Genomic DNA, 25,295 nt, shown 5'->3' on the forward strand with positions numbered 1-25,295 from the left:
GCTAATCTGTAGGTTGTTTCCCTACTATATGTTTTTTTCAAACTGCTGCAGGATGTACAGAATCAGAGAACATCTCCCAAAGGCACCACTTACAATCCTGTAGGTCCCAGAGAGGGTGTGCAGAGCCTCCGGTTACACTTTCACTGCGGTCCACAATAGGCCATCTCTGACGTCATACGTTACTGAGCAGGGAGAAAGTAGGTAATGACCTCATACCAGTGTAGAATGAATATTTATTGGAAATTGAGTCATCCTGGGGGAAAATGACTTCCAGTTACGCATCAGCTATATGGTGCAGTTTGTACCAGTCACCAGACAGGTCTTATCAGAGTGATACAGGACTGGATCCAAGTTCACAGAGAGTTGAGAAATTATTTCCTATTCACTGCTGGAAATGTTATGAAAGGGAATATGATACTTTAAGTGTGTCTTGAACCTTCATTAAATCTTCTCTGTCAGTTGTTCTTGAAAAAGTGGAAACTCTTAAAAGTAAATGATCGTGTTTGGTAAAACAGAAATGTAGGATGTTGCTTAGTAACACTTCCCCTTACGGTCGTTTACATGTCCAAATGATTATACCTGTATTTGATTTTATAAAAAATGTAAAGTTTGTTCACACTAATTATAGTGATGGGGGGCTACACCTTCAGACAACCAAGTCTGTGTCATTTCATTCAAGGATGTTGTATTGGCAATTAGGGTGTCTTTTTTGTTTTTTATTTGCTTTTTTAGTTTTTTGGGGTTGGGGTTCCTTTATATTTCACATTATTTTAACTACTGGAGGTGTTTATTATCAGTGCCTCTTCAGTTTTTATTATTGACTAGTGTTCGCCCGTGGCTCTCCCATGTAGATGTCTGTTATTGCTCCGATTAACTAATTTTACAAAGACAGTAGTGCCATCTTATATTGTGATGAATATTGTGATGTATATTTTATGTTGTATACCTTGATCACAAAATGTCTTTGTAAATATTATTTGCTGATTTTCCATCAGGCAATTAACACAAAAAGATGCTTAGGGCTACTATCTTGTAAGCAAGTCACGTAGAGCTGCTCATGGGAGAAGCAGCTGATCCTGAGACCTACACCTGCAGTCCTGATCGTTTGTCCCTGTGACAGTACACCGATAAGCAATAATCCACAGTTTTCTATTTTTTTATGTAAACCACAGAATCTAATGCAAAGGGTAATCAATCTCAAAGTCCAATCTAAAAACACTTTAGTCAAACAAATAATATCTTGTAGATCCCAAATCCGTTGCTACTTAACCTGCAGTAGCACTGAAAGATTGCAAGCAACATGACCAGTGACTCTATGATGTGTAGTATTTGTCTTGGAGCACCAACTTCTGGATTGACATGTATACTACAACTTCATGAGTCAAGATAATCTGCCTGATCAGTGATTACTATATAGTCAGATTTTCCAGTGAAATAGATCTATATCTACTGTATGTATTTATATATGCATACATATATAACTGTTTGTGTTTGGCATGTGCAATATATATATATATACATACATACATACATACATACATACATACATACATACATACATAAAGTCATTTCAGCCTTGATGAGCCTATGCAAATTCCAAGAAAAAATGTTTTGTCTCCATAGTTCAAAAACTGTCCCGAGAAGTATATTTACTCCAAATGTACGCAACGAGTGTCAAGCATCTGTTTTTTCCTTTATTGCTCCTCCCCCTGATGTCACATTGAGATATTACATACCTCCATTTCTTTCTCTGTGACTAAGCTATACAATAGTGAAAACGCAATCCAAATTCATCCTGTAGTTTTTGTGTGATGCCGGAATGAACAGACAAACAAACAAAAATTCTCCCCCAAAATGTTTTTGTCTCCATAGTTCATACACAGTCCCAATGAGTACATTTCTCCCAAAAAAATTCTATGTACAGACACAACCATTACAACTTTGGGGGTGATTCAGACCTGATTGTAGCAGCAAATTTGTTAGCAGTTGGGCAAAACTATGTGCACTGCAAGGGGGGCAGATATAATGTAACATGTCCAGAGAGAGTTAGATTTGGGTGGGGTGTGTTCAACTGAAATCTAAATTGCAGTGTAAAATAAAGCAGCCAGTATTTACCCTGCACAGAAACAAAATAACCCACATAAATCTAACTCTCTCTGCACATGTTATATCTGCTACACCTGCAGTGCACATGGTTTTTCCCAACTACTAACAAATTTGCTGCTACTATCAGGTCTGAATTACCCCCTTTATTATAAGTATAGATATTTCCCCTGCAAATGAGAAATTACCCTTAGATCTATGTCAGCATGGCTCTATTTGTACTGCCTTGCACTGGATAGCTGACTCATTGATGGTCTAGTTACCAGGAGAAAATCACGTTTGATGCAACACGGTGATGTCACTGTGATTTTCTAGGGCATAAAACACAGGAACCAAGCAAAATGAATCCTGGATTTTTAACTATACCTGATGGGTGTCATTGTCAGCTGTGATTGGCTATAGCCTCTTTTTCTCAGTGACAGATATACTCATAAGTGACTTGAACAATGTGACGAACAGTGCCGGATCTTGCCACGGGCAAGCGGTACTTTTGCCCGGGGCGCCGCCTTCCGGAGGGCGCCGCACCAGGGCAAGATCCGCCACTGTGCCCCCCGCAGTGCCCCGCTGTGCCCCCCCGCTTTGAAGGGAACCAGACGCTACGGTCTAGTTTCCCTTCATGTAGAGGACCTTTGCTGTGCGGTGCGCGATGACATCATCGCGCACCGCACAGCATAGTGGTACAGACACTAGGGGTCATAATTGACCTCTAGTGTCTATGCTGTTCTATGGGAGAGACGTAATAACGTCTCTCCCATAGATCGAGGAGAGGAGAGGAGAAAAGCGGCGCCGCCGGCAGAGGAGGTCTGCAGCGGTCTGGATCAGGAATGGGGATGGTAAGTATACTTTTTTTAATTTTATTTTTTCTTTCAGCGTCGCTACAGGGGGCATAAATGGGGGCGTAACTGACCACGCCCCCATTTGAAGCCACGCCCCTATACTTTGCCCGGGGCGCCACAAGGCCAAGAACCGGCCCTGGTGACGTATATATGATTCTGTGGGCATACTGGAGTTCTTATACTGAATTTTGTACTTTGTATCCCCCAAAAGTGGAATCATAACATGTGTTGGTCAGACCACCCATTCTAATCCTATGCAGAGCACCCAATATGGATGCCTCACCTAGCACTTTCGTGATGGAAAGGATGAATCTCCGTGGAAGTATTCTTCATGTATGAGTATCTATTACTTTGTATTTTAAGTATTCACCCACTGCAACTAATGTAATGCAGCCAATAAGGCTCCCTTCCATGTAATATTGGGGAAATGTAACAAACCTAATATAGTACAAGTGTAGAAGTCGTCCATATCAACCCATCATCTACCATATAACATTTATTTAGTGCATTAGTGATGGCTAGAATATGATTGGATGCTATGGGCAATGCTTTCACTTGTCATGTTTACAAGGTTTGGTTCATATCAAGAACCAAAAGAAGGAAAAAAGAAACTCTGCTTTGTTGGAGCAAACTTTGGGGTCTGTTTATCAATTAATATTAATACTGCACCCATTTTTGCTGGGTATACGTAATTAATAATAAGTATTTCCTGAATGTACAGTATATACGGGGGAAGTGGGGCTTGCAGCAGTTTTCAGAGAGATCTGCTGCGATCATTTATTTTCCATTTCTGAAGCAGGGCCCATAGGAACGTATCGGGGCTGCTTATATGAAGAATTTACCAAACTCCAGAAAGCAAAGAATTCCAGAGCTTGGCCCCCAGTGACGAACCGGAGATGGATCCATAGGATCCCTCCCTGACACTTTCCATTCAGCTGTGCCCTGCTCCCAATGGATAAGTTAAGTGATCATATTAGCGATCACTTCAATTCTAGCATACCTCAGACGGTATCCGGACTCCAGGTCGACAGCAAAAAGGTTGACACACCTTAGGTCGACGCCAGTTGGTCGACACACCTTAGGTCGACATGGACAAAAGGTCGACATGGGCAAAAGGTCGACAGGAACAAGGTCGACATGGAAAAAGGTCGACATGAGTTTTTCACAATTTTTTCCTTTTTTTGGAACCTTTTCATACTTAACGATCCACGTGGACTACGATTGGAACGGTAATCTGTGCCGAGCGAAGCGGTAGCGGAGCGAAGGCACCTTGCCCGAAGCATGTCGAACGAAGCGAGCCATGCGAGGGGACGCGGTGCACTAATTGGGGTTCCCGGTCACTCTACGAAGAAAACGACACCAAAAAAACATAAAAAACTCATGTCGACCTTTTTCCATGCCGACCTTGTTCCTGTCGACCTTTTGTCCATGTCGACCTAAGGTGTGTCGACCAATTGGCGTCGACCTAAGGTGTGTCGACCTTTTTGCTGTCGACCCTGAGTCCCAGACCCCCTCAGACTCCGATTGGCATGTATATTTTAATACTTTTGGGTAATCCATACTTTCTGATTGCTGCAATAAATGGTGATAAGTAATTGTAATTATTGGGTCTAGAACCTGATCATTAATAGATATGTCCCTCAGTCAGGGCATATAGAGCTTGGCTGGGCCCAGGTACTTTTCAAGGGGTGTGGTCTAATTACAGGAGGCGTGGCCATGCACCCTTAGGAGAAAAATACTGAAAAAATTGTACTTTAAGCGCACCCCTGGCCACACTGCAGCCCAGCACACTGAGGAGAAGAGCTGGGGGGTGCCTGTGCCCTCACTGGGCCCCTCCATCAGACCTGGACCCAGGTCATTTGTACCCACACCCCCCTCCCTCTCTCAGCACCACTGCCCTCAATATATTCAAATTTAGCTTTTAATTAAGTTGGTGCTGGGAGTCGTTATGGCAGGAGGACCCCACATTGTGTGTCACTCTTAGTTCGGTGTAAGCTGCCTCGGCTTGTTATTGAAAAATAAGAGGGACCCCACACAGATTTCTCTATTTTCTAACCTAGGCTCAGAGGTCATTTGGGGCAGAGGAGGGGGGGGGGGGGGGGGGAGACAAAACCATGCCCTTTTTTTCCGTTAACCCTTTGTAAACTCCTTTGTTCACTTTTTTTGTTAATACCCCTTGAAGTAATATAAAGCACTTTTGCACAAGAGGATAGACAATGTAGATTTCCTTTCACTGGAGTTGCACCATAATTGAGATGTAATCTTAGCTTTTACTGTATGTAAGCATTCTTACAAACTGTTCCAAACCTCAGGCTTGTGGCATGTGATGGATCAATGCATAAGAATATAAAGCTCTAAAAGGTGCAATCTGTGGTTCGTTCACACACTGTGAGAATGAGCAAGAACAAACTTCCTGTAAGAAAGTATGTTCAGGAACAGAATTTTCTTAAGAAATTCAAAAAGAATTTGTGGCCAGGTAATATTGTTTTTGTGAGTATCTGCTATGCAATCAATACATATCTGGATTTTTTATTTCTATCAATGTATAACAATAAGTAAAATGAGAAATATTAGTCTTCATAGTACAGTATATACATTAGCTGCAAGAAGCTCATGCGTCCAAAATATACAGTACAATACAAGTTGCAGAAACAAACAAAATAGCCCCCACACAGAAACTAACAGTGAGGCAATGAGGCATCAGGCTACATTATTGGTATTAAGGAGGTTCTTCTTTGGTTTGTCTAATTTTTTATGTTTGCTAATAATTGGGTAAAACCATGTGCACTGCAGGTGGTGCATATGTAACATGTGCAGAGAGATTCAGATTTGGGTGGGTTATATTGTTTCTGTGCAGGTTAAATACTGGGTGCTTTATTTTTACACTGCAATTTAGATCTGTTTGAACACATCCCACCCAAATCTAACTCTCTCTGCACATGTTACTGCTGCCCCACCTGCAGTGTAACATGGTTTTGCCCAATTGCTAACTTTTTTTGTTTACTAACAACTCTGAATAACCCCCTAAATACATATCTATTGTTTGCATGTACTCTTATTTATTCTCCTCAATAGTGCCTACAACATGTGTCTCCTCACTTTACTTTTGTGGCCATTGGCCAATGATGGTTTGAGACACACTGACATATAATATAAAAATGAAATATTTCTGCAATAAATCACAAAAAAAGATACATTTATTGATACGGTACATGAATAAAAAATGAATAGTGATGTCTTCACTTTAAACTGCAGAGTCATATGCATCAATTAATATTTGCAATGCTACTCTATTGATAATGCAAATATTATCATTGTATTCCCATGAACCAGAGTTTAATGTCTTCGTGCCATTTATATGACTTGTACAAAAAGTATCAGAGCTCAGGGGGAGAAGATGTCAAAATGACTGATAATCTTTTACAGTCCGCTCTGGCCTTAAAAGACCTATAGATGAATTATTCTATGTGTTATAAAGTGTTGATCTAGACAGCTGAGGCGGACGCCTGGGGAACATACCTGTTGTATGGAGATCTCAGTAGAAGAGCTTGGCTGCCTGTACAGCTGTCAGTAGGGGTGTGACAGCCATACACTGGAGGAGGCACGGAATACTGCTGATCTCCTGCAGGGAAATCAAATCCAGTTAGCAAACCATCAAAACCACTGGGTCACTCATCCTCTGCATCAATTACCTCCCACCCCCATGTCTTCTGCACAGATTCCACAAGCAAATCACATCCTGGGGACTGCACTGATCACTAGTGATTTATAGGCTGCACTATGCTAAGCACAAGCATTTAAAAAATTGGTTGAATGTTCAATTGTCTACAGCAGACTGGACCATGTACATGTGTTAGTAGTAGGTAATATATGATAATGTGGAATTAGAAAATCAGATATTTACACAAGCTATTAATAGGAGACAAAACACCTTTGTTTCACATTAGATAGATAGATAAATAGATAGATAGATAGATAAATAGATAGATGATAGATAGATAGATAGATAGATAGATAGATAGATAGATAGATAGATAGATAGATAGGTGTGTGTGTGTGTGTGTGTGTGTGTGTGTGTGTGTGTGTGTGTGTGTGTGTGTGTGTGTGTATACAGTATGTGTGTGTAATATATATATATAAATGTGTGTGTGTGTATATATATATATATATATATATATATATACTGCTCAAAAAAATAAAGGGAACACTTAAACAACACAATGTAACTCCAAGTCAATCACACTTCTGTGAAATCAAACTGTCCACTTAGGAAGCAACACTGATTGACAATCAATTTCACATGCTTTTGTGCAAATGGAATAGACAATATGGGGAAATTATAGGCAATTAGCAAGACACCTCCAATAAAGGAGTTGTTCTGCAGGTGGTGACCACAGACCACTTCTCAGCTCCTATGCTTTCTGGCTGATGTTTTGGTCACTTTTGAAAGCTGGCGGTGCTTTCACTCTAGTGTAGCATGAGACAGAGTCTACAACCCACACAAGTGGCTCAGGTAGTGCAGCTCATCCAGGATGGCACATCAATGCGAGCTGTGGCAAGAAGGTTTGCTGTGTGTGTCAGCGTAGTGTCCAGAGTATGGAGGCGCTACCAGGAGACAGGCCATTACATCAGGAGACATGGAGGAGGCCGTAGGATGGCAACAACCCAGCAGCAGGACCGCTACCTCCGCCTTTGTGCAAGGAGGAGCACTGCCAGAGCCCTGCAAAATGACCTCCAGCAAGCCACAAATGTGCATGTGTCTACTCAAACGATCAGAAACAGACTCCATGAGGGTGGTATGAGGGCCCGACGTCCACAGGTGGGGGTTGTGCTTACAGCCCAACACCGTGCAGGATGTTTGGCATTTGCCAGAGAACACCAAGATTGGCAAATTCGCCACTGGTGCCCTGTGCTCTTCACAGATGAAAGCAGGTTCTCACTGAGCACATCTGACAGACGTGACAGAGTCTGGAGATGCCAAGGAGAACGTTCTGCTGCCTGCAACATCCTCCAGCATGACCGGTTTGGCAGTGGATCAGTAATGGTGTGGGGTGGCATTTCTTTGGGGGCTGCACAGCCCTCCATGTGCTTGCCAGAGGTAGCCTGACTGCCATTAGGTACCGAGATGAGATCCTCAGACTCCTTGTGAGACCATATGCTGGTGCGGTTGGCCCTGGGTTCCTCCTAATGCAAGACAATGCTAGACCTCATGTGGCTGGAGTGTGTCAGCAGTTCCTACAAGACGAAGGCATTGATGCTATGGACTGGCCCGCCCATTCCCCAGACCTGAATCCAATTGAGCACATCTGGGACATTATGTCTCGCTCCATCCACCAATGCCACGTTGCACCACAGACTGTCCAGGAGTCGGCGGATGCCTTAGTCCAAGTCTGGGAGGAGATCCCTCAGGAGACCATCCGCCACCTCATCAGGAGCATGCCCAGGCATTGTAGGGAGGTCATACAGGCACGTGGAGGCCACACACACTACTGAGCCTCATTTTGACTTGTTTTAAGGACATTACATCAAAGTTGGATCAGCCTGTAGTGTGTTTTTCCACTTTAATTTTGAGTGTGACTCCAAATCCAGACCTCCATGGGTTAATAAATTTGATTTCCATTGATAATTTTTGTGTGATTTTGTTGTCAGCACATTCAACTATGTAAAGAACAAAGTATTTAATAAGAATATTTCATTCATTCAGATCTAGGATGTGTTATTTTAGTGTTCCTTTTATTTTTTTGAGCAGAGTATATACAGTATATCTATATATATATATCTATATATATATATATATATATATATATATATATATATACATATATATATATATATACAGGGTGAGTTAAAAGTTGCAGTACACCCTTTTGCTTCAAAAACTGTGCAGGAAATGGGAAGACTGAATACTCCAGTAAGGTATGGGTGAGGTGGGCTATCTTTTAGGGTATGTACCAAACATGGGCGTCATCTTGAATCTAAGTCAGTTTTCCCATTTCCTGCACAGTTTTTTAAACAAAACAGTGTACTGTGACTTTTGAATCACCCTGTATATATATATATTATGTATATACACACATACACACACGTATGAGCAGCAATTTCTGAAGCAATTACGTCTTCCTTTTTTTTTTTAAATCAGGTCTTGAGAATAGAGGTGATGGAAACACATTTTTTATAAAACTTGATTGTAAAATTATAGTGTCTAGGTGTTATTTTTAAAATAAGGTAACGAATGACAAGTAACAAAAAGACTATTCAGCTTTGGTGGGATATTTTCATACACAATATGCTGTATCCTTGGCTAGACTTGGTTACTGTACACTGTACAATGAACAGACTTACCCAGAGACGTCTGCTGGCTAATGGGATCTTCATGTTTGAAGGAGTGGTTAGAGAACTGCGCTGTATGGTGAGATGGAGTATGACCATAACTTGGGGTCCCATCAAAAGCCACTGCACTGTAACCTTAGAAAACAAGACAGTGGAATTGTTACACATAATGACAAGAGAGAAGTAACAGAGTATAACAATATTATTTAGCTAATATAAAACATTCAATGACTACACATCCTACATTACAGGTTGCCCTATGTAGACAATGTGCTACAAGCTTTTTAAATATATAGGTAAAAGCTTAAGGAACTTCTTACAACTGGATATATTTGAAATTAAGCTGTGATAGTGGGGGCTGATATTTTTCCAATGCTTTGCTCTCTCTTATACAATGATCCTTAATCCTTAGTCTGATCACTGAGGACAATAGTTGGCTATCAGCTATAGACAAGTGTCATTCAAACATCTCTATGTAAAGGTTTATATATGTTACATTGCTGTCATACCAGTCTAACATGTATTTTTATTTAATATCCCATTCAGTAGAAAATCAAAATGACAGCATAGATATATTGTAACAATTCTACAGCTGGCATTACAGTAACTCTGTATACATTATTGTTTAAAGGTGACAATTCATGTCGTTTATCTATCAGTCTGTAACTACACTTATATTGTATATTTCCGTAGTTGTACTGTTTGAGCACAACTTCAAATACCACAAAGAGCAAATTAATAAACAGCATGCTGTGATATGTAGCTAATAAATAGGTTTCATATTGATCACTAAAACCCATAGGATTGGAAGCGATTATAGACAAATGAAATATTACTATTATCATTATTTATGTTTTATTAATAAAGTGCTGTCCTAATATACATTAGTCTCTGTTCCATTGGAGCTTACAGTCTAAATTTACTAACAAACATGGTCAGTTTTCACAGAACAAAAATAATAATAATAATAATAATAATAATAATGATTATTATTATTATTATTATTATTATTGTTATTATTATATTTATAGCCTAAACTAACCTAGAATATTGATTTAACAAATTAACACAAATACACTTGTCTTCCAGAAAGTATCTAGCACTTTTTAATTGGATTATTCGCATTAATAAATTGCACTGTGTTACTCCTATATAAAAAAATAAACCTACATTATTTATTATTATTATTATTATTATTATTATTCTTTATTAGAACGTCTACTTCGGTAACGAAGTGGCTCACAGTGATCCACGTTCCACGGGGTCCTGTATCCGTTATTCATAAATTATGTGATATTTTTACAAAGGAAAACAGCTAAAAATAGCAGCATCCCAGTGAATGGAAAATTACTTGTCAAAAAATAAACTCTCAATATTTATTCAAAACAAATGGAGTCAGCCCTTTATGCGGCCCGGGGATCATTAATCAAGTGCAGGACGGTCACTTTCATTAATTACTATAAGGTGAGGGGGGAAGGGGGGGGAGTGGGCAAGTTAAGAAAGCAGAGTTTTAAGTAGAAAAAAAATGCTATAAGTAATTACAATGTAGCATATTTCCTCTCCTTATCTTTATCAAGACAACCAATATTGTGCAGCGTTGGCTGAAAAATGTATCAGTAATTGATTTGTTTTGTTTTCTTGAAATAAATCTGTAAATACAGTATATCCTGTGCCGCAGGCATTGCTTTATAATGATTATGCACAATACCGATCTGGTATTCGTTTCAAATATTAAAACTTCCTATTCTGTATATCAGATATAGACTAGAAAATAAATGTATAATGTATACTATGTTACAGTTATACATATTTATGTTAGTATTATATTTGGCATTTGCATGTGTTATTATAACTTTCACTATGGCAATACTAATGTACTGTATATACGTTCATGTGTGCAGTTATATCTATATGTGTGCGTAGTATTTTGTGTACATGTGTATATATATATATATATATATATACACACACACATCTATCTATCTATCTATCTATCTATCTATATATATATATATATATATATATATATATCCATAGGTTATGTATAGAGAATTAGATAGATAGATGATAGATAGATAGATAGATAGATAGATAGATAGATAGATAGATAGATAGATAGATAGATAGATAGATAGATAGATAGATAGATATGGCTAGAGATGCACTGGAAAGTTTCATCAATGGATAGAGAGTAATTGATGTACAGTGAAACGATAAACAGTTGTGATGATATAGTAAATGACACGTACAGTACATGGTGTGTTGTGTGATGCCTTGTTGCCTGAGCTCCTTTAGTCAGTGTATAATAGAGAGCCCTTGTTCCCTACAATAGACAGACATCGCACTGGATACACAATGTGTCCAGATGATAATTCTCATCTGTGACCTTGACAAGCCCATCTGAAAGGCAGGGTGATGCTCGCTCACATTCCCTGCTCTCGCCTGACCCAAAGCATTAGGAATGTGATGCTGGCCCGTGCTACGCTCTGATACCGGTGCTCTGTAATTAGCGTCTTATCGCACAGCGCTGATTATAGGGTGCGGAAAGCCGCTAAAGGGCCGGGTCTGAGCGGGCTGGAGGCACCGGGGGGCAGGCAGAGGCTGCAGGACTGACCAAGCTCCTCTCACTATAAACTGATCATGACTTGGCAATAGAGTGATAGTGTTACATCAAGGTAAAATCTTTCCCACGATGCAGAGGCCCTGTATATGGGGTGTGTAACCTTGGCCAAGCGCCTCATCATTAGCGGTGTTCTCCAGATCCTATGCTTTCTGTGTTATTCCAAATATTTGGGAAATGTAGCAAGGATGGAGATTATTGATGGTTATAGATACAATTGCAACCCATGACAATTAACTAGGTTTTGTTTTATTAAGTTAAAATGTAAAATATAGTAATATAATTGTAATTAATATTATTTAGAGTACACCATTATATATATACACATATATATTTTTATATATATATATATATATATATATATATATATATATATACACGTCTGTGGGTTGTAATAAATATATATATAATTATTATTATTATTATTATTATTATTATTATTATTATTATTATTATTATTATTATAACCCACACAGACATGTACACTTAGGAAAACATTAATATCATAAACTATATTCCATGGTACTATCAATTTATATTTTAAACGTAAATAGTATAATGATTTTTAAATATTGTTTTTTTTAATAATATTAGATATTCTTAACGAACCTAATTTGACAACATTTGTAAATCTAACACTAATTAATATTGTATTCCTACATACTATACATACAACTTTATGCTTTGATCAGTGGCCGTATTCATTTTATCTTGCTATATACTGTATATATACTGTGACATACTTAGCTGAAAAATAAATGTTTACACTAAGTTATGTTTTTAGCAATGATATTTATGATAGTCACAGTCCGGCGAAATTACAGTTCATACACAAATTGACAAATCTCACACCAGCTACAAGATTATCATGTTCCCTGTCTTAATATAATTAATTAGTAAATACCCTTCTAACTAAAATATTCTGCAGCCTATTCATTAGGGCGAACGCGACTTTTGCACTAATAAATGCTGTTTTTTCCTGCTGTCTCCATTTTTTGTTCAGTTATGTGAACTATGGTCCCGGGACACATTTGTGCTATAAGCGATTTAAAGTTGTTTTCTGTGTTAAAGTTTAAATGGTAATGAAGGATTACAGTTACTGTGATTGTGGTGACATGTAGGTACTATGTAGTGGGCTAACAATAGCATTCTACACTACACTACACAATTATCTGCAGAATGATATAACTTTTATATATATATATATATATATATATATATATATATGTATATATATATACACATACACACATACATACATACATACATACATACATACATACATATATATATATATATATATATATATACACACACACACACACATACATATCTATATACGGTATACCATTGGCATTCTTTGGTATTTTAGCCATAGAAGGAACTACAACTCTCAGCATGTCTCTTTATTATGTCGGTTCTTGTAGATCCAAAAGAGCTGGCCAGCCACGTTTAATGCATCTGATCTAGATGTTGGACACTGTGCAATCTACAGTTGACTGTGCACTTTATGAATATACAGTAGCAACAACAGACTCGGAAGAGGTAACATTCAGAGTTTATTTAAACAATTGTTTAAAACATCTGAGAGCCCATTATGTTATTAACGTGCCATAAGTAGGTCTGAAAATACATCTAGGTGGGATATTTAGCTGACTGTTTATAGCTGCTGTACAAAATGTCATATTCCACTAAACCAAGTAGACAGGTTATGAATAATGCAGGCTGCACGGTCACACAGCACTGAGTGTATAGAGGAGGGCTGGGGAGAACGGTAATCCCCTTTATAAAGATATATCACGCTGGCCTGTGCTAGCCCTGGTTATGTAACAGCACTGTTGCTATTCATCTTGAACTTGAACGTGTACGGCAGTCATAATCTGCATGCACCCTAGGTGACCCAAGCAACCTCACACATGTTCTGTTTTACATAAACTTAACCCCAACAGAAAGATAAAAATAGTGAAGTCTGGAAACAAACAAAATAAATAAATAAATAAATATCATATTGGGCACACAAAAAAAAAAGAAATAAAAGTTTTAGTGCACAGAACAGTGACAAGTATTTGCTGGTACAGATTATATGCTGTTTAATTGAGCAAATACAGCTACTCTTAAATACAATTTATTATGTAATATTATTACCTACTGAGCTTCTCATTGGCACAATGTACTGATATTGTTCACTAAACCTTCCCACATAGACTTTGGTGATATATATATACATATATATATATATATATATATATATATATATATACATATATATATATATATATATATATATATATACATATATATATATATATATATATATATATATATATATATAGTGCAGACGTGTTAAAACCACTAGACATACTGTGTATCTCTATATTTTCACCGCATCCCCACTATATCAAAAGTAAGTGTGTGTGTGTGTGTGTGTGTGTGTGTGTGTGTGTGTGTGTGTGTGTGTGTGTGTGTGTGTGTGTGTGTGTGTACCCCCCGCACAGCAGTCTATGAGAAGAAGAACTGCAATCATGCAATGTGTAATTACAAGGCAGGTTATGGGGTGCAGTTGATGCCATGCCATGGGGTGTCCCCTTGTAACAAGGCTGGAGCATTACACAGTTTGCAGGGGACCTACCTTGGTTCCTGATGCTCTGCTGGTTCTCCAAGCAGTTGGACAGGTAAGGGGCATTGGTGAACATCCTGGCCTGCCCAGTGGGTGCCTGACTTGGAGGGGGCGCCCCGAATGCCCCATACCTGCATGCCCCAGCAGTGCCAGTGAACTGGCCGGAGAAATGGACAGTGAAGGCGCTGAGACACTGGTCCTCGTGCAGGTCCGGGTTCCAGCTGGGCTCCTGCTTGATGAAGGAGTGCGAGGTGAGGGAGGTGTATGGTGCCCCCGGGGGGAAGTCCAGGACCGGTGCCCACTGACCATTGCTGCTGACTGGCATGTTGCAGCTGCTGTTCCCGGACAGAGAGGAGACAGGAGGGAGAAGGGCATTCATATCCCGCACATCTGACCCCATCTGATCACTGTAGTGAAGGTTGCTCCACTCCAACCCACTGAAAGGTCCTTGTTCCAGGAAAAGATCAATTCTGCTGTCCAGATCCTTAACCCGGGGATCCTGCGCTTCTACAGGATCTCCACAGCCAGGAAGAATAGGTGACGATGAGGACAGGTCCCTAGGACATTGCTTGTAGTTGTGTCAGTGAGTAACCCTGTTTGTCCCGCATGAGATGTGGAGTGTGGGAGCTGCCTCTCCTTGTGTCTCCTACTTGCCAGGTCCCTAATGCTCTAATAGGGGATTCTCACTGGGAGGTGGAGTTTCAGCCTCAGCTCCATTCATACACATTCCCCTATCCACTTTCACATCACAGCCTTACTCTCCTGAACTACATTTGCCCCAATCATTAAAAAAAAAACAACAACAAAAAAAACAACATATGAAAGTGACGCACTTGCCTCATCTGCAAACCCCACAGCAATAGCAGCCCCGCGCTGGGCTTTAATTCAAGGATGCTGCAGAAATTAATTGGATCCTGTAAGTATAGTCCCCATGGAAATCAGTTGCACAGGGGTGCTAGGTTATATACATGGCTTACCACTAGATGCATGCACCCTCATATATGCACTTTGTAATAATGCTGATTCTAGGTTAGCTTTATACATGCTAGTTAGCATGATCAGTTACAGATTATTATGCTGATTGTGTTACATGTGTTTCACTGGCATCTGGTAGCTAGCAGAAGACATTATTAACTGAAATTGTATGTATGTATGTATGTATGTATGTATGTATGTATGTATGTATGTACTGTGGGCACCCAGCTACTACTGTACTCTGATCGCTTCTACATACATAAACAAGATGCTCCCCAGAGATAGGAATCTGTCACAAATTAGAGGGGAACCATCAATTACCCAGAGTGGCAAGCCCTTAAATTCACATTAAACGATAATGAACTTTCACCTTTTTCCTATCACTTACAGTGTGACTTGTTATTCCTCTTAAATACTTTCACACGACCCTGAAAACTGAAAGTTTTAATTGTAATTTGTGCCCCCGTGTGATCTGTTGGGAGGGGGGGGGGGGGGGGGGGTAAACTGGTGTTTTGCTTAGTATCATAATACAGGTAAATTAGAGAATGTTCTTGTGCGTTTATGCCGACATGTGCGTTGCAAATGAGTGAAGCAAAATCTGATGTAATTAAATCTTACCACTATAATATATAATTGTGTAACGGATATACGTTTGATTTATGTTGAATACGTTTGTAGTACATTTCCGTTTTTTTGTTTGTTTGGTGTTGATTTCTGATTTATTTTAAATATCTGATACGTATATTTATTGCCAAGCATAATTCAAATCCAATGTATTACCTTATTTAAATACCCCGTTTTGGTTAACCGTTTTTAGTAATCAGACAATGCACTTTATCAATAATTAATATTTTATCAACGCAAATATGTATTCAAACACATTATTATTATTATTATTATTATTATTATTATTATTATTATTATTATTATTAGTCTTCAAAACATACTTTCTCGTGTCTCCTAAAAAAATCTGAAAATTAAAAACTAACGAATTTGAGTCTTAAAAAAATTGCAGACAGTGTAAAACGCTTTAAAAAAAAATACTTTTTGCAAATATATTGCCTGGCCTTGAATCCCGCATCTCCGTTATACGCATGTTATAAACTACTTCTATTAGAGGTTTAAAGTTAATACAATAATGTTATAAACAATATAAAACACGAATGACAACACAAAACATCATTTCTTTGGTTATAAACGTCCCGGAGACGATTGCACAATTTACAGTACCAAGATATACTATTTCGCAGTTAATTCGTAGTTACATATTCCAAATCTACGGAATTCGAGTGCAATATTTAAAGTAAGAGACTACAAGAATTGGGTACAGACTACCTTAACTTCAAATCAAGCAGGCGGTACATGAAATGTGCGCATTATTGTTCTCCATGCAATAAAATAACAGGTGCATATACTAAATAAACGAAAACGAAAGAATGTGTGTGTGTGTGTGTGTGTGTGTGTGTGTGTGTGTGTGTGTGTGTGTGTGTGTGTGTGTGTGTGTGTGTATGCATGTGTGTATGTATGCATGTGTGTGTTTGTATATATACATAAATCATACATAATACATATGTATTGATTGTGTGTGTGTGTGTGTGTGTGTGTGTGTGTGTGTGTGTGTGTGTGTGTGTGTGTGTGTGTATATATATATATATATATAAATACTCGCACACAAATAATGTATTAATATATATAGGGGTCTATTTACTAAGCCACAGTTGGAGATAGACTCGCTGGAGATAAAGTACCGGCCACAGGCTGTGTTTGAAAAATGACAGGATCCGATTCGCTGGTACTTTATCTCCAGCGACTTTATCTCTAACCAAGGCTTAGTAAATAGACCCCTAAATTAGCTAATTCCATGGAATTATTTATATCTTAAATGGTTTATAGGTTATTAGATATGTATTGTCGCATCTTGGGGTGAAAGGGCTGCAACACTCATCTTCTCCATAGTAAATCGTTATAGTATATTCATAATATATTCATATTCTTTTCTATTGACGATCTTCTTTAGCTATTAAAAACAGAAAAAATAAAGCTTGGAGCTACAGCCATAAGAGATGCCTGTGGATGGGCTCCCCGGGTGGGTTTATAACGCCCCCACCCTAGTAACTGTGTGAGGCCTGTGGTCAGTAATCAATGAATGCAGTAATAAAGAATAGTGTCGGAGTCAATTTGCCGGTCAATTAACCAGGCCCTGCCATTGAGAAGCCCAGGCTCTGATTTAATACCCAGCCGGGAGATGATAGCCGCCTGCGTTAATTGGCAAACACCTTTCCTTCCATTTCCTCGTATTCAAATCCGCTGCAAGGTTACCGGACCCAAAATAGCCGTCTTATTGTAGCAGGGGCTATTTTCTCTCTGGTCCCAAAGTCAAGGTCAGCCAGGAGCCCGGAGGCACCGTCCGGGGAGGATACCAGAGGACAGAGAGGGGGCGAGCAGATTCACGCGTTCACGTCTACCAATACTTGCGTTTGCGCCAACACTTTACGGTAGCGCAGTGTAACATAAGCTATAAAAACATCAGGTTATTCATCGCCTGCTATGATTGCAGTGCAATACAATACAATACAATACAATACAATACAATACAATACAATACAATACAATGCTAACAGCGTTATTTCCTCTGATTGCCCATTACAGCTCAGTCTCCTCTCTGAGTACCTACATTATACAGATATATCCCTACATATGGATGGGGAGAGAGAGCATATACAGATGTTCCTCACTTACCGACCTACCTATTTATTGATCGCTCAAACTGCCGACCGGATCGCCGACCAGCTGTAAATGGCAGTTGCAGAGTAAATACAGTATTCTGCACAACATCATGTAGAGCAGCATGGCGTAGGTACAGTATGCACTATGGCATCTCAGCAGCCTAATTGCATACATAGGGTTGGGTATGAAATAGCGGTAGCCGGGAAACTGGCCGTCAGTATACCGACAGAAGCATCCCTGTCACCAGTATGCCAGCAGCGGGGCGAGCACTAGAAAGCCCCTTGCGGGCTCGCTGCGCCAGCCACGCCGCTGGCACTTATTCTCCCTCTATGGGTGTCGTGCACACCCACAGAGGGAGAATAGCATGTGGCGCCGGTGTTCCGGTGTCGGAATTTTACCGCCAGTCAGGATTCCCGACTAGTGGTATTTTAACCGCTTCCCCATACATATTGTACAGGCGCCTCACTTATCGACCGATTCGTGTAATGACCTAAAGTAGTCATAGGAATGGAACTGTCGTTAAGTGGGGAGCATCTGTGTAAAGAGAGATATGTACATATAGATGTCTAGATATAGACACACATTATATATATATATATATATATATATATATATAGTATGTAGACCTGGCGTCATTCTTTTTTCTTTTTTTTTATTGTAACCACGCAAGAGCAGGGCCTTCTCCCCTCATGTGCCTTTCTTCCTCTTACTTACACTATCTTTTACTCCATACTCCCTTCGATGGCACCGAACCCCTGGTTTTCCATACTTGTCCTATATTGTATTGAACTGTAAGTGCTGTTTTCTTCTTTTGCTCATTTGTTTATGTACTCTGTAATGGGTGCTGTATAAATAAAGGATAATAATAATAATAATAATAATACTACTACTAACAATAATAATAATATTACAGTCTTGTCTTATTAATGATTTGTTCCCAATTGTAAAGTGCCATGGAAAACACTGGCACTATATAAATGACTGTTAGTGAATAAAGCTCTATCTATCTATCTATCTATCTATCTATCTATCTATCTATCTATCTATCTATCTATCTATTTATATAATAAAAAGACATGCACCATGATCATCATTGGAAAGTTCTAATTGAAATGACAAAATAAGCTATATTCTGGAACTACAATCCTATATGATGCTAGGAGGGGGTGCTGGGAGTAGTAGTGTAACAACAGATAAGCTCTGCCATTACACTAGTGTAGGGAAATACATTTATGGGATCTGTGTTTACTTTAAAATTGGTGCCACACTTCTAAGAGAAATCCCCCCATAAATCTTACAAGCACTTATAGTCCATGCTCACCCAATATCTGTTCACACTGATAAGTCACAACACAGGGAATCTGTCTCCTTTCAAGTTCTGCAATTGGAAAAGAAGGATTTGAACTTTGAAAGCTGTACTGAAGTCTTCTGTTATTCTTGTTTGGAGTTTTAGGTTCATTTTATGTGATTGTGATTGCTATTGCCTTCCAGGGCAAGTTTCAGTTTTGGTTAGGAGTTTGTTGCAAATTGCAATGCACAGTTTATTAATGGAAAAGTGCAAAAAAATATATACATTAATATTCTTTTTTTTAGCAGACTAGGACATAAAATAACCTTTAAAAAAAACTGACTTACAGAGACATAAACACTGTAGTAGTATTAATAGTAACAATAGCAACAATAAATAAATAGTAAAAAAGTATCAGGTCTCTACATTTATTTTGAAAATAAATAAATAAACAAACAAACAGGGAAGTTGAGTCACAAGTTCATGGAATGCAGTTATTGTTGGGGGGAAATCTAAATGGAAAAAAAACACTAATATACTGTATGTTATTACTATTTGCAATAAATTGATGAGAAACAAAATTGTTATTTTAAATAACTGAAGAAATGTGAAAGAAAATGTGGCCTGTTTGTTTTGCACTGGTGAATTTTAATGTTGCTATTCATGCGATATGTTCTTCTACTCTTAGGAGGCAAATTTACTTTCAAATTATAAATGCATTCAGGCATTATAATAAAGCAATGGAGGGTGGGTGGGTTGACAAGGGTGTAAGGGTTCCCCCAGTTTGTTTGATCTGGCCTTGAATTCACCATCCAATAAGGCTTAGAGAAATTTTTAATACTACAAAAAAAATATAAAAAATAAATAAATGCTCTAGTAAACTGATGGAAGGTAGGATATGAAAACAAGATCCTCTGAGCAGGGCATAAATGTTAGTTTTTAGTAAATATCTACATGGATAAGTTAAGAAACACTCACTTTGTGCATGCAACAACTGGGAAAATTAAGTTTACTACTCTTTAAATAAAATTAGTCTTTCTATATGTAGTACATTTTGTTACATTTAGTTCTGATTGACAACTAATTATTACCATTATTATTAATATAATAACTTATAATATTAATGACATTATTAACCTTTATGACTCATATTAAATGGTCAGTGCACTACAGTCATGTCCACGTCTGGCAAGTAGGAACTTTGCTGGACCTGTGTTCATTAAAAACCTCGTAGTCAGGTAAAAAAACATTGTGCAGTTGCAAACAAGAGAAAAAAGCTATAAGAAGTTCAGTGTATAAAATATATTTCATATAGAGTAATGATATAAGGCCTTGTTCAGGTTTGTTAGCAAACCGATAAAGGACACTAATAGGCAAAACCATGTTACACTGCAGGTGGGGCAGATGTAACATGTGCAGAGAGAGTTAGATTTGGGTGGGGTGTGTTCAAACTGAAATCTAAATTGCAGTGCATAAATAATGCAGCCAGTATTTACCCTGCACAGAAAAAATATAACCCACCCAAATCTAACTCTCTCTACACGTTACATCTGCCCCACCTGCAGTGCACATGGTTTTGCCCATTTGCTTGCTTTTTTGGTTTGCTAATAAACCTGAATAACCCCCATAGCTTACAAGCTTGCGAGCAGGGCCCTCTCACCACTCTGTCTATTAACACCTAGTATTGTTTTATTACTCTTGCGAGCAGGGCCCTCTCACCACTCTGTCTATTAACACCTAGTATTGTTTTATTACTGTGTTCCCAATTGTAAAGTGCTACAGAATATGCTTCCACTATATCAATAAATGTTGTTGTTATTATTATTATTATTATTATTATTATTATTATTATTATTATTATTATATGATGATGATGATGATGATGATGCCAATCAAAATGGTCCTTTGTGCTGCTGGTAATGTTTGATTTACCAGATCAGTTTTCTATTGGCCTGACCACTCCCACTTTAAACTTGTATACCCATGGATGGTCAAGAGCTAGATGAGCTGAAATACTTTGCCCTGCTGGTAACATTCTATTGCTCTGAATGGCCACAGGTTGTTTTAGCATGGCCTGCATAATGTCTTATACTGGCATCTCCAGTCTTGAAGAATTAATTCCAGTTGTTGCTGTGAACATCTCTATTCAGTGTGATTGTAGGAACTGAAATTGAATACCCGAGTAATATTTAGAAATGTAAATGTTGCGTATTTAGCAGGGTTAGGAATATGATTCTACCATGTTATCAGGCTGCAGCAGTGGTTTATGCATTTCATTTATTTGCACCTAGCTGCAGGCCAGAGTGTATGGAATTGTTTCTGAGCCCAGGTGTGTTGCCTCAGGTAGTTATAATGTGCAGTGAATCATAACATTACCTAATCCTAGCACATGAAATCTGCAGAATAACATGGGTGCTTTTTGGCACTTTCGTAGTGACTTGAAAAGTTGTCATTTGCTTTTAATATTTTAAAAAACCTAATTCCTATGTACTGTATAATTAGCAAAATAATATATTTTAATGGGAAAACGTGCATTCCCATATTATAAAGAATTGTGTTACTCTTGCTGCTGGTATTACAGTTATTCTTGAAATTTGTCCTCTGTAATCTTTGTGTAGGACATAGGAATTGTATGATATACTGTATATCACCCCTATATGTGGCATCATTCAACCAAAACAGAGAGAAAGTTGGAAGACCTAATGATGGAACAGAGCTACAACCTTTGAAAGGATATTACAGTATTAATGATGTTCACACATATTATGGTTTGTTTTGTCACAGTGTGTATAATAAATTATCAAACTAAGGGGCAGATGTATTAAGCTGGAGAAGGCATAAGGAAGTGATAAACCAGTGATATGTGCAAGGTGATAAAGGCACCAGCCAATCAGATCCTAACTGTTAATTTACATATTAGAGCGGATTGGCTGGTGCCTTTATCACCTTGCACATATCACTGGTTTATCACTTCCTTATGCCTTCTCCAGGTTAATACATCTGCCCCTAAATGTTCCCAAATATGATCATCTAAGTTTTGCTGGCCCAATACGTAAAAATAATTTGTATGTGTGTGGGTAGGTTGGAAGATAGAACTCAGCCATCTCTTTTCTGACCATCTGATACAGGTTGTTCTGTCTGTGCACTTATCTTACAGTAGGAAAAACAACAGTTGTGAAATGTTCATTCAATTTAAATTCATAGGCTCACTCTATATCTCGGAACCAATACTATTTATTATATAATTATGTATTATGAGTTTCAAAAGAAAAATATATTTTTAATCAGAACTTGGGAAGGAGTAATTATCTTTACCTAGAAAGAAAACTCAAACATATACTTTTATGGGTGCCTCCAAAAATATATATCTTTATTGCATATATATACCAGAGGTAAAGTATGTCCCAGATATGCTATTAGAAGCCTAGAAATGCTCTAAGTGCTGTCTCTGGTTCCTGGAGAGGATAGGCTACATTCCCATGCATATTAGTAAACCGTACTGTGCATTGCCTATTCAGAGCGAGAGCAGCTATTTCAGCTCTCAATTTACTATACACTATTATTATCCTTTATTTATATGGTGCTACAAGGGATCCGCAGCGCCCATTATAGAGTACATAAACAAAAAAAGCGAAACAAGAAAACAGTGACTTACGGTTCAAGACAATATAGGACAAGTACAGGGTATATAAACATAGCAGCATCAGCAGACAACACTGAAATAGGTATCAGGGTGGCAGAAAACCGAGGGATTTGGTGCCATCGAAGGGAGTATGGGGTAGAAGATAGTTTAAGTAAGAGAAAGAAAAGCACATGAGGGAAGAGGCATTACTAGAGACATTACTGTGGTACGTGGCATTATGTGCCTCATGCCTCAGGGTCATGGCTGTTTGTAAATTAATAGTCTATTGTTTCAGCTTGTGTGGCTGCCTACACTATACGCAGGCAACTGTTATACTTTTACATTATTGGGTCAATCTACAGAATTACCTCTGCTTTATATACACCAACATTGATTCTAGAGTGTAAGCTCTTGTGAACAGGGACCTTTTTCCTATTGTCTATGTAATTCTGATTATTGTGGGTTGCAATTAAATAAATATTTATAGTTGTTAATATGTAAACCTTGTGTGTAACTGTCTAACAGACTTATGTAATTTAGTATTTTCTATCCTCTTTGTGTGTTGCTATGGGACCTTGGTTGTGCTATATAAATAAATAATAATAATAATAATAATAATAATAATAATATTGCACAAAACACAATTACACTAAAACCCCATGTAAGACACATCTGTTCATGACTTTGATGACGATAATGCTAATTGAATACAGTAATTACATCAGTTCTACAATCACCTCAGTTGTTTTATGATTCCACAAGGACTTTGCTTAAAGCAATGTTTCTAATGGTAGTAATAATTCACATTATCTTTTATTTTATTTTTCACTTGGAAAGATATACATTTAGAATGTAAGCTCTCATGAGCAGGGTCCTCTTCCCTCATGTGCTTTTACGTCTCTTACTTAACTTATCTTCTTTTCAATACTCCCTTTGATGGCACCAAATCCTTCGGTTTTCTGCCACCCTGATACTTATTTTAGCTCTGTTTACTGACGCAGCTATGTTTATATACCCTGTACTTGTCCTATATTGTATTGAACTGTAAGTCACTGTCTTCATGTTTTGCTTATTTGTTTACTCTGTAATTGGGCGCTGTGGATCCCATGTGGCGCCATATAAATAAAGGATCATAATAATAATAATAATAATAATAATAATAATAAACATAGTCTACAAAGACGTGCAAACCAATCCTCGAAAACGTCAGTCATTCCTACAGGTTAGAGACTTAACTTGTGTGACAGATATCCAAAGAAAAATGTCAGTGTGCATTCAGCAACTTCTAAGTTATTTTTCTTTAAATCATATTTTTTCCAGAATACAAGGAAATGTATGCTAATACAACGGACACATCACTCCTACATGATCTTTTTTTTATTTTACCCTTTGTTCAGCTTTAATACTGTAGAGATAAAAATGCAGCTGAAATAAAATTGTACAGACACTTTAAAATGAACCTGAGCTTCATATGTTATTTTGAGATCAGAAGGAGTGTGCACGTAGGGAGCGAGTCTCCCACTGCCCCTTACGTTAAACTTTGGCATATTGTCATCGACATCTGAGGAACGCGGAGTTGGAAACTGTTAGGTGCTCTCCACTAAGGGATTTGAATCACTCCCCGCCTGTCTATATTGTACTTCCTCTGTAACCTTACAAGCAGTGTACAACTGTAAAAACAGGCAGGAGACCAGCTATCTGTCAGGGCTGTGCAGGAACTTAGCAGAGTAATAAATAGTGGCTCTGACCTCCTTATGGCCTCTGCTAGTACCAAACTATGCATATACTCCATCTACACTGCATGTTATTGGTCTGAGAATTCCGACATGTATCCGAAAGAAGAATGAAACCAGATTAATAAACACACAGGCCTCACTATCGCACTCCAAATGAGCTTGTGCATAACACAGGCCACTGCCTAAAGCGGAAACCGCAATGGCGCACTCATTCCTTTACACAAAATACTGGTAATATTTGCATATGCATGGTATGTACTTAAATATGCAAATATTGAGATTGTGTTAGATCTTCCAAGAAAGCAAATGGAATTTAGTGGCAAACGCAGGATTTGTAAAAGGGGGGGGTTCCAAATGCAGTCCGCAATCTCCCGCTCTGTGGAACATTGGCGTAAGTGCGGGATTCCGGGGTAGCAGTTGAAGAACCTAGTATTGACCCTG

General features: G+C 38.3%; 1 protein-coding gene and 1 long non-coding RNA gene across 8 annotated transcripts in view; one reads left to right on the plus strand and one right to left on the minus strand.

Annotated features, from left to right (window-relative positions):
* Positions 1-15,303, minus strand: part of WT1 (WT1 transcription factor) — a 69,259-nt gene extending 53,956 nt beyond the window's left edge. For 3 of the 4 annotated variants that reach the window (XM_063944466.1, XM_063944465.1, XM_063944464.1), the window contains exons 1-3: positions 14,519-15,303; positions 9,282-9,404; positions 6,459-6,561 (exon numbers count right to left, since the gene is read on the minus strand). In XM_063944466.1, coding sequence (XP_063800536.1) covers positions 6,459-6,561; positions 9,282-9,404; positions 14,519-14,906 — 614 coding nt within the window. In that variant the 5' untranslated portion in view covers positions 14,907-15,303. Of the gene's footprint in view, positions 1-6,458; positions 6,562-9,281; positions 9,405-11,518; positions 11,572-14,518 lie in introns of those variants that run through there. The other variant, XM_063944467.1, reaches the window with a different exon arrangement.
* The window catches only part of LOC134968899 (uncharacterized), a 155,507-nt gene continuing 141,934 nt past the window's right edge, over positions 11,723-25,295 (plus strand). For 2 of the 4 annotated variants that reach the window (XR_010189354.1, XR_010189355.1), the window contains exon 1: positions 15,180-15,422. This is a non-coding gene — a long non-coding RNA (uncharacterized LOC134968899). Of the gene's footprint in view, positions 11,945-13,316; positions 13,435-15,179; positions 15,423-25,295 lie in introns of those variants that run through there. The other 2 variants (XR_010189353.1, XR_010189352.1) reach the window with 2 other exon arrangements.

The sequence above is a fragment of the Pseudophryne corroboree genome, chromosome 11, assembly GCF_028390025.1.
Source record: "Pseudophryne corroboree isolate aPseCor3 chromosome 11, aPseCor3.hap2, whole genome shotgun sequence".
NCBI classification, from domain to species: Eukaryota; Metazoa; Chordata; class Amphibia; order Anura; family Myobatrachidae; genus Pseudophryne; species Pseudophryne corroboree.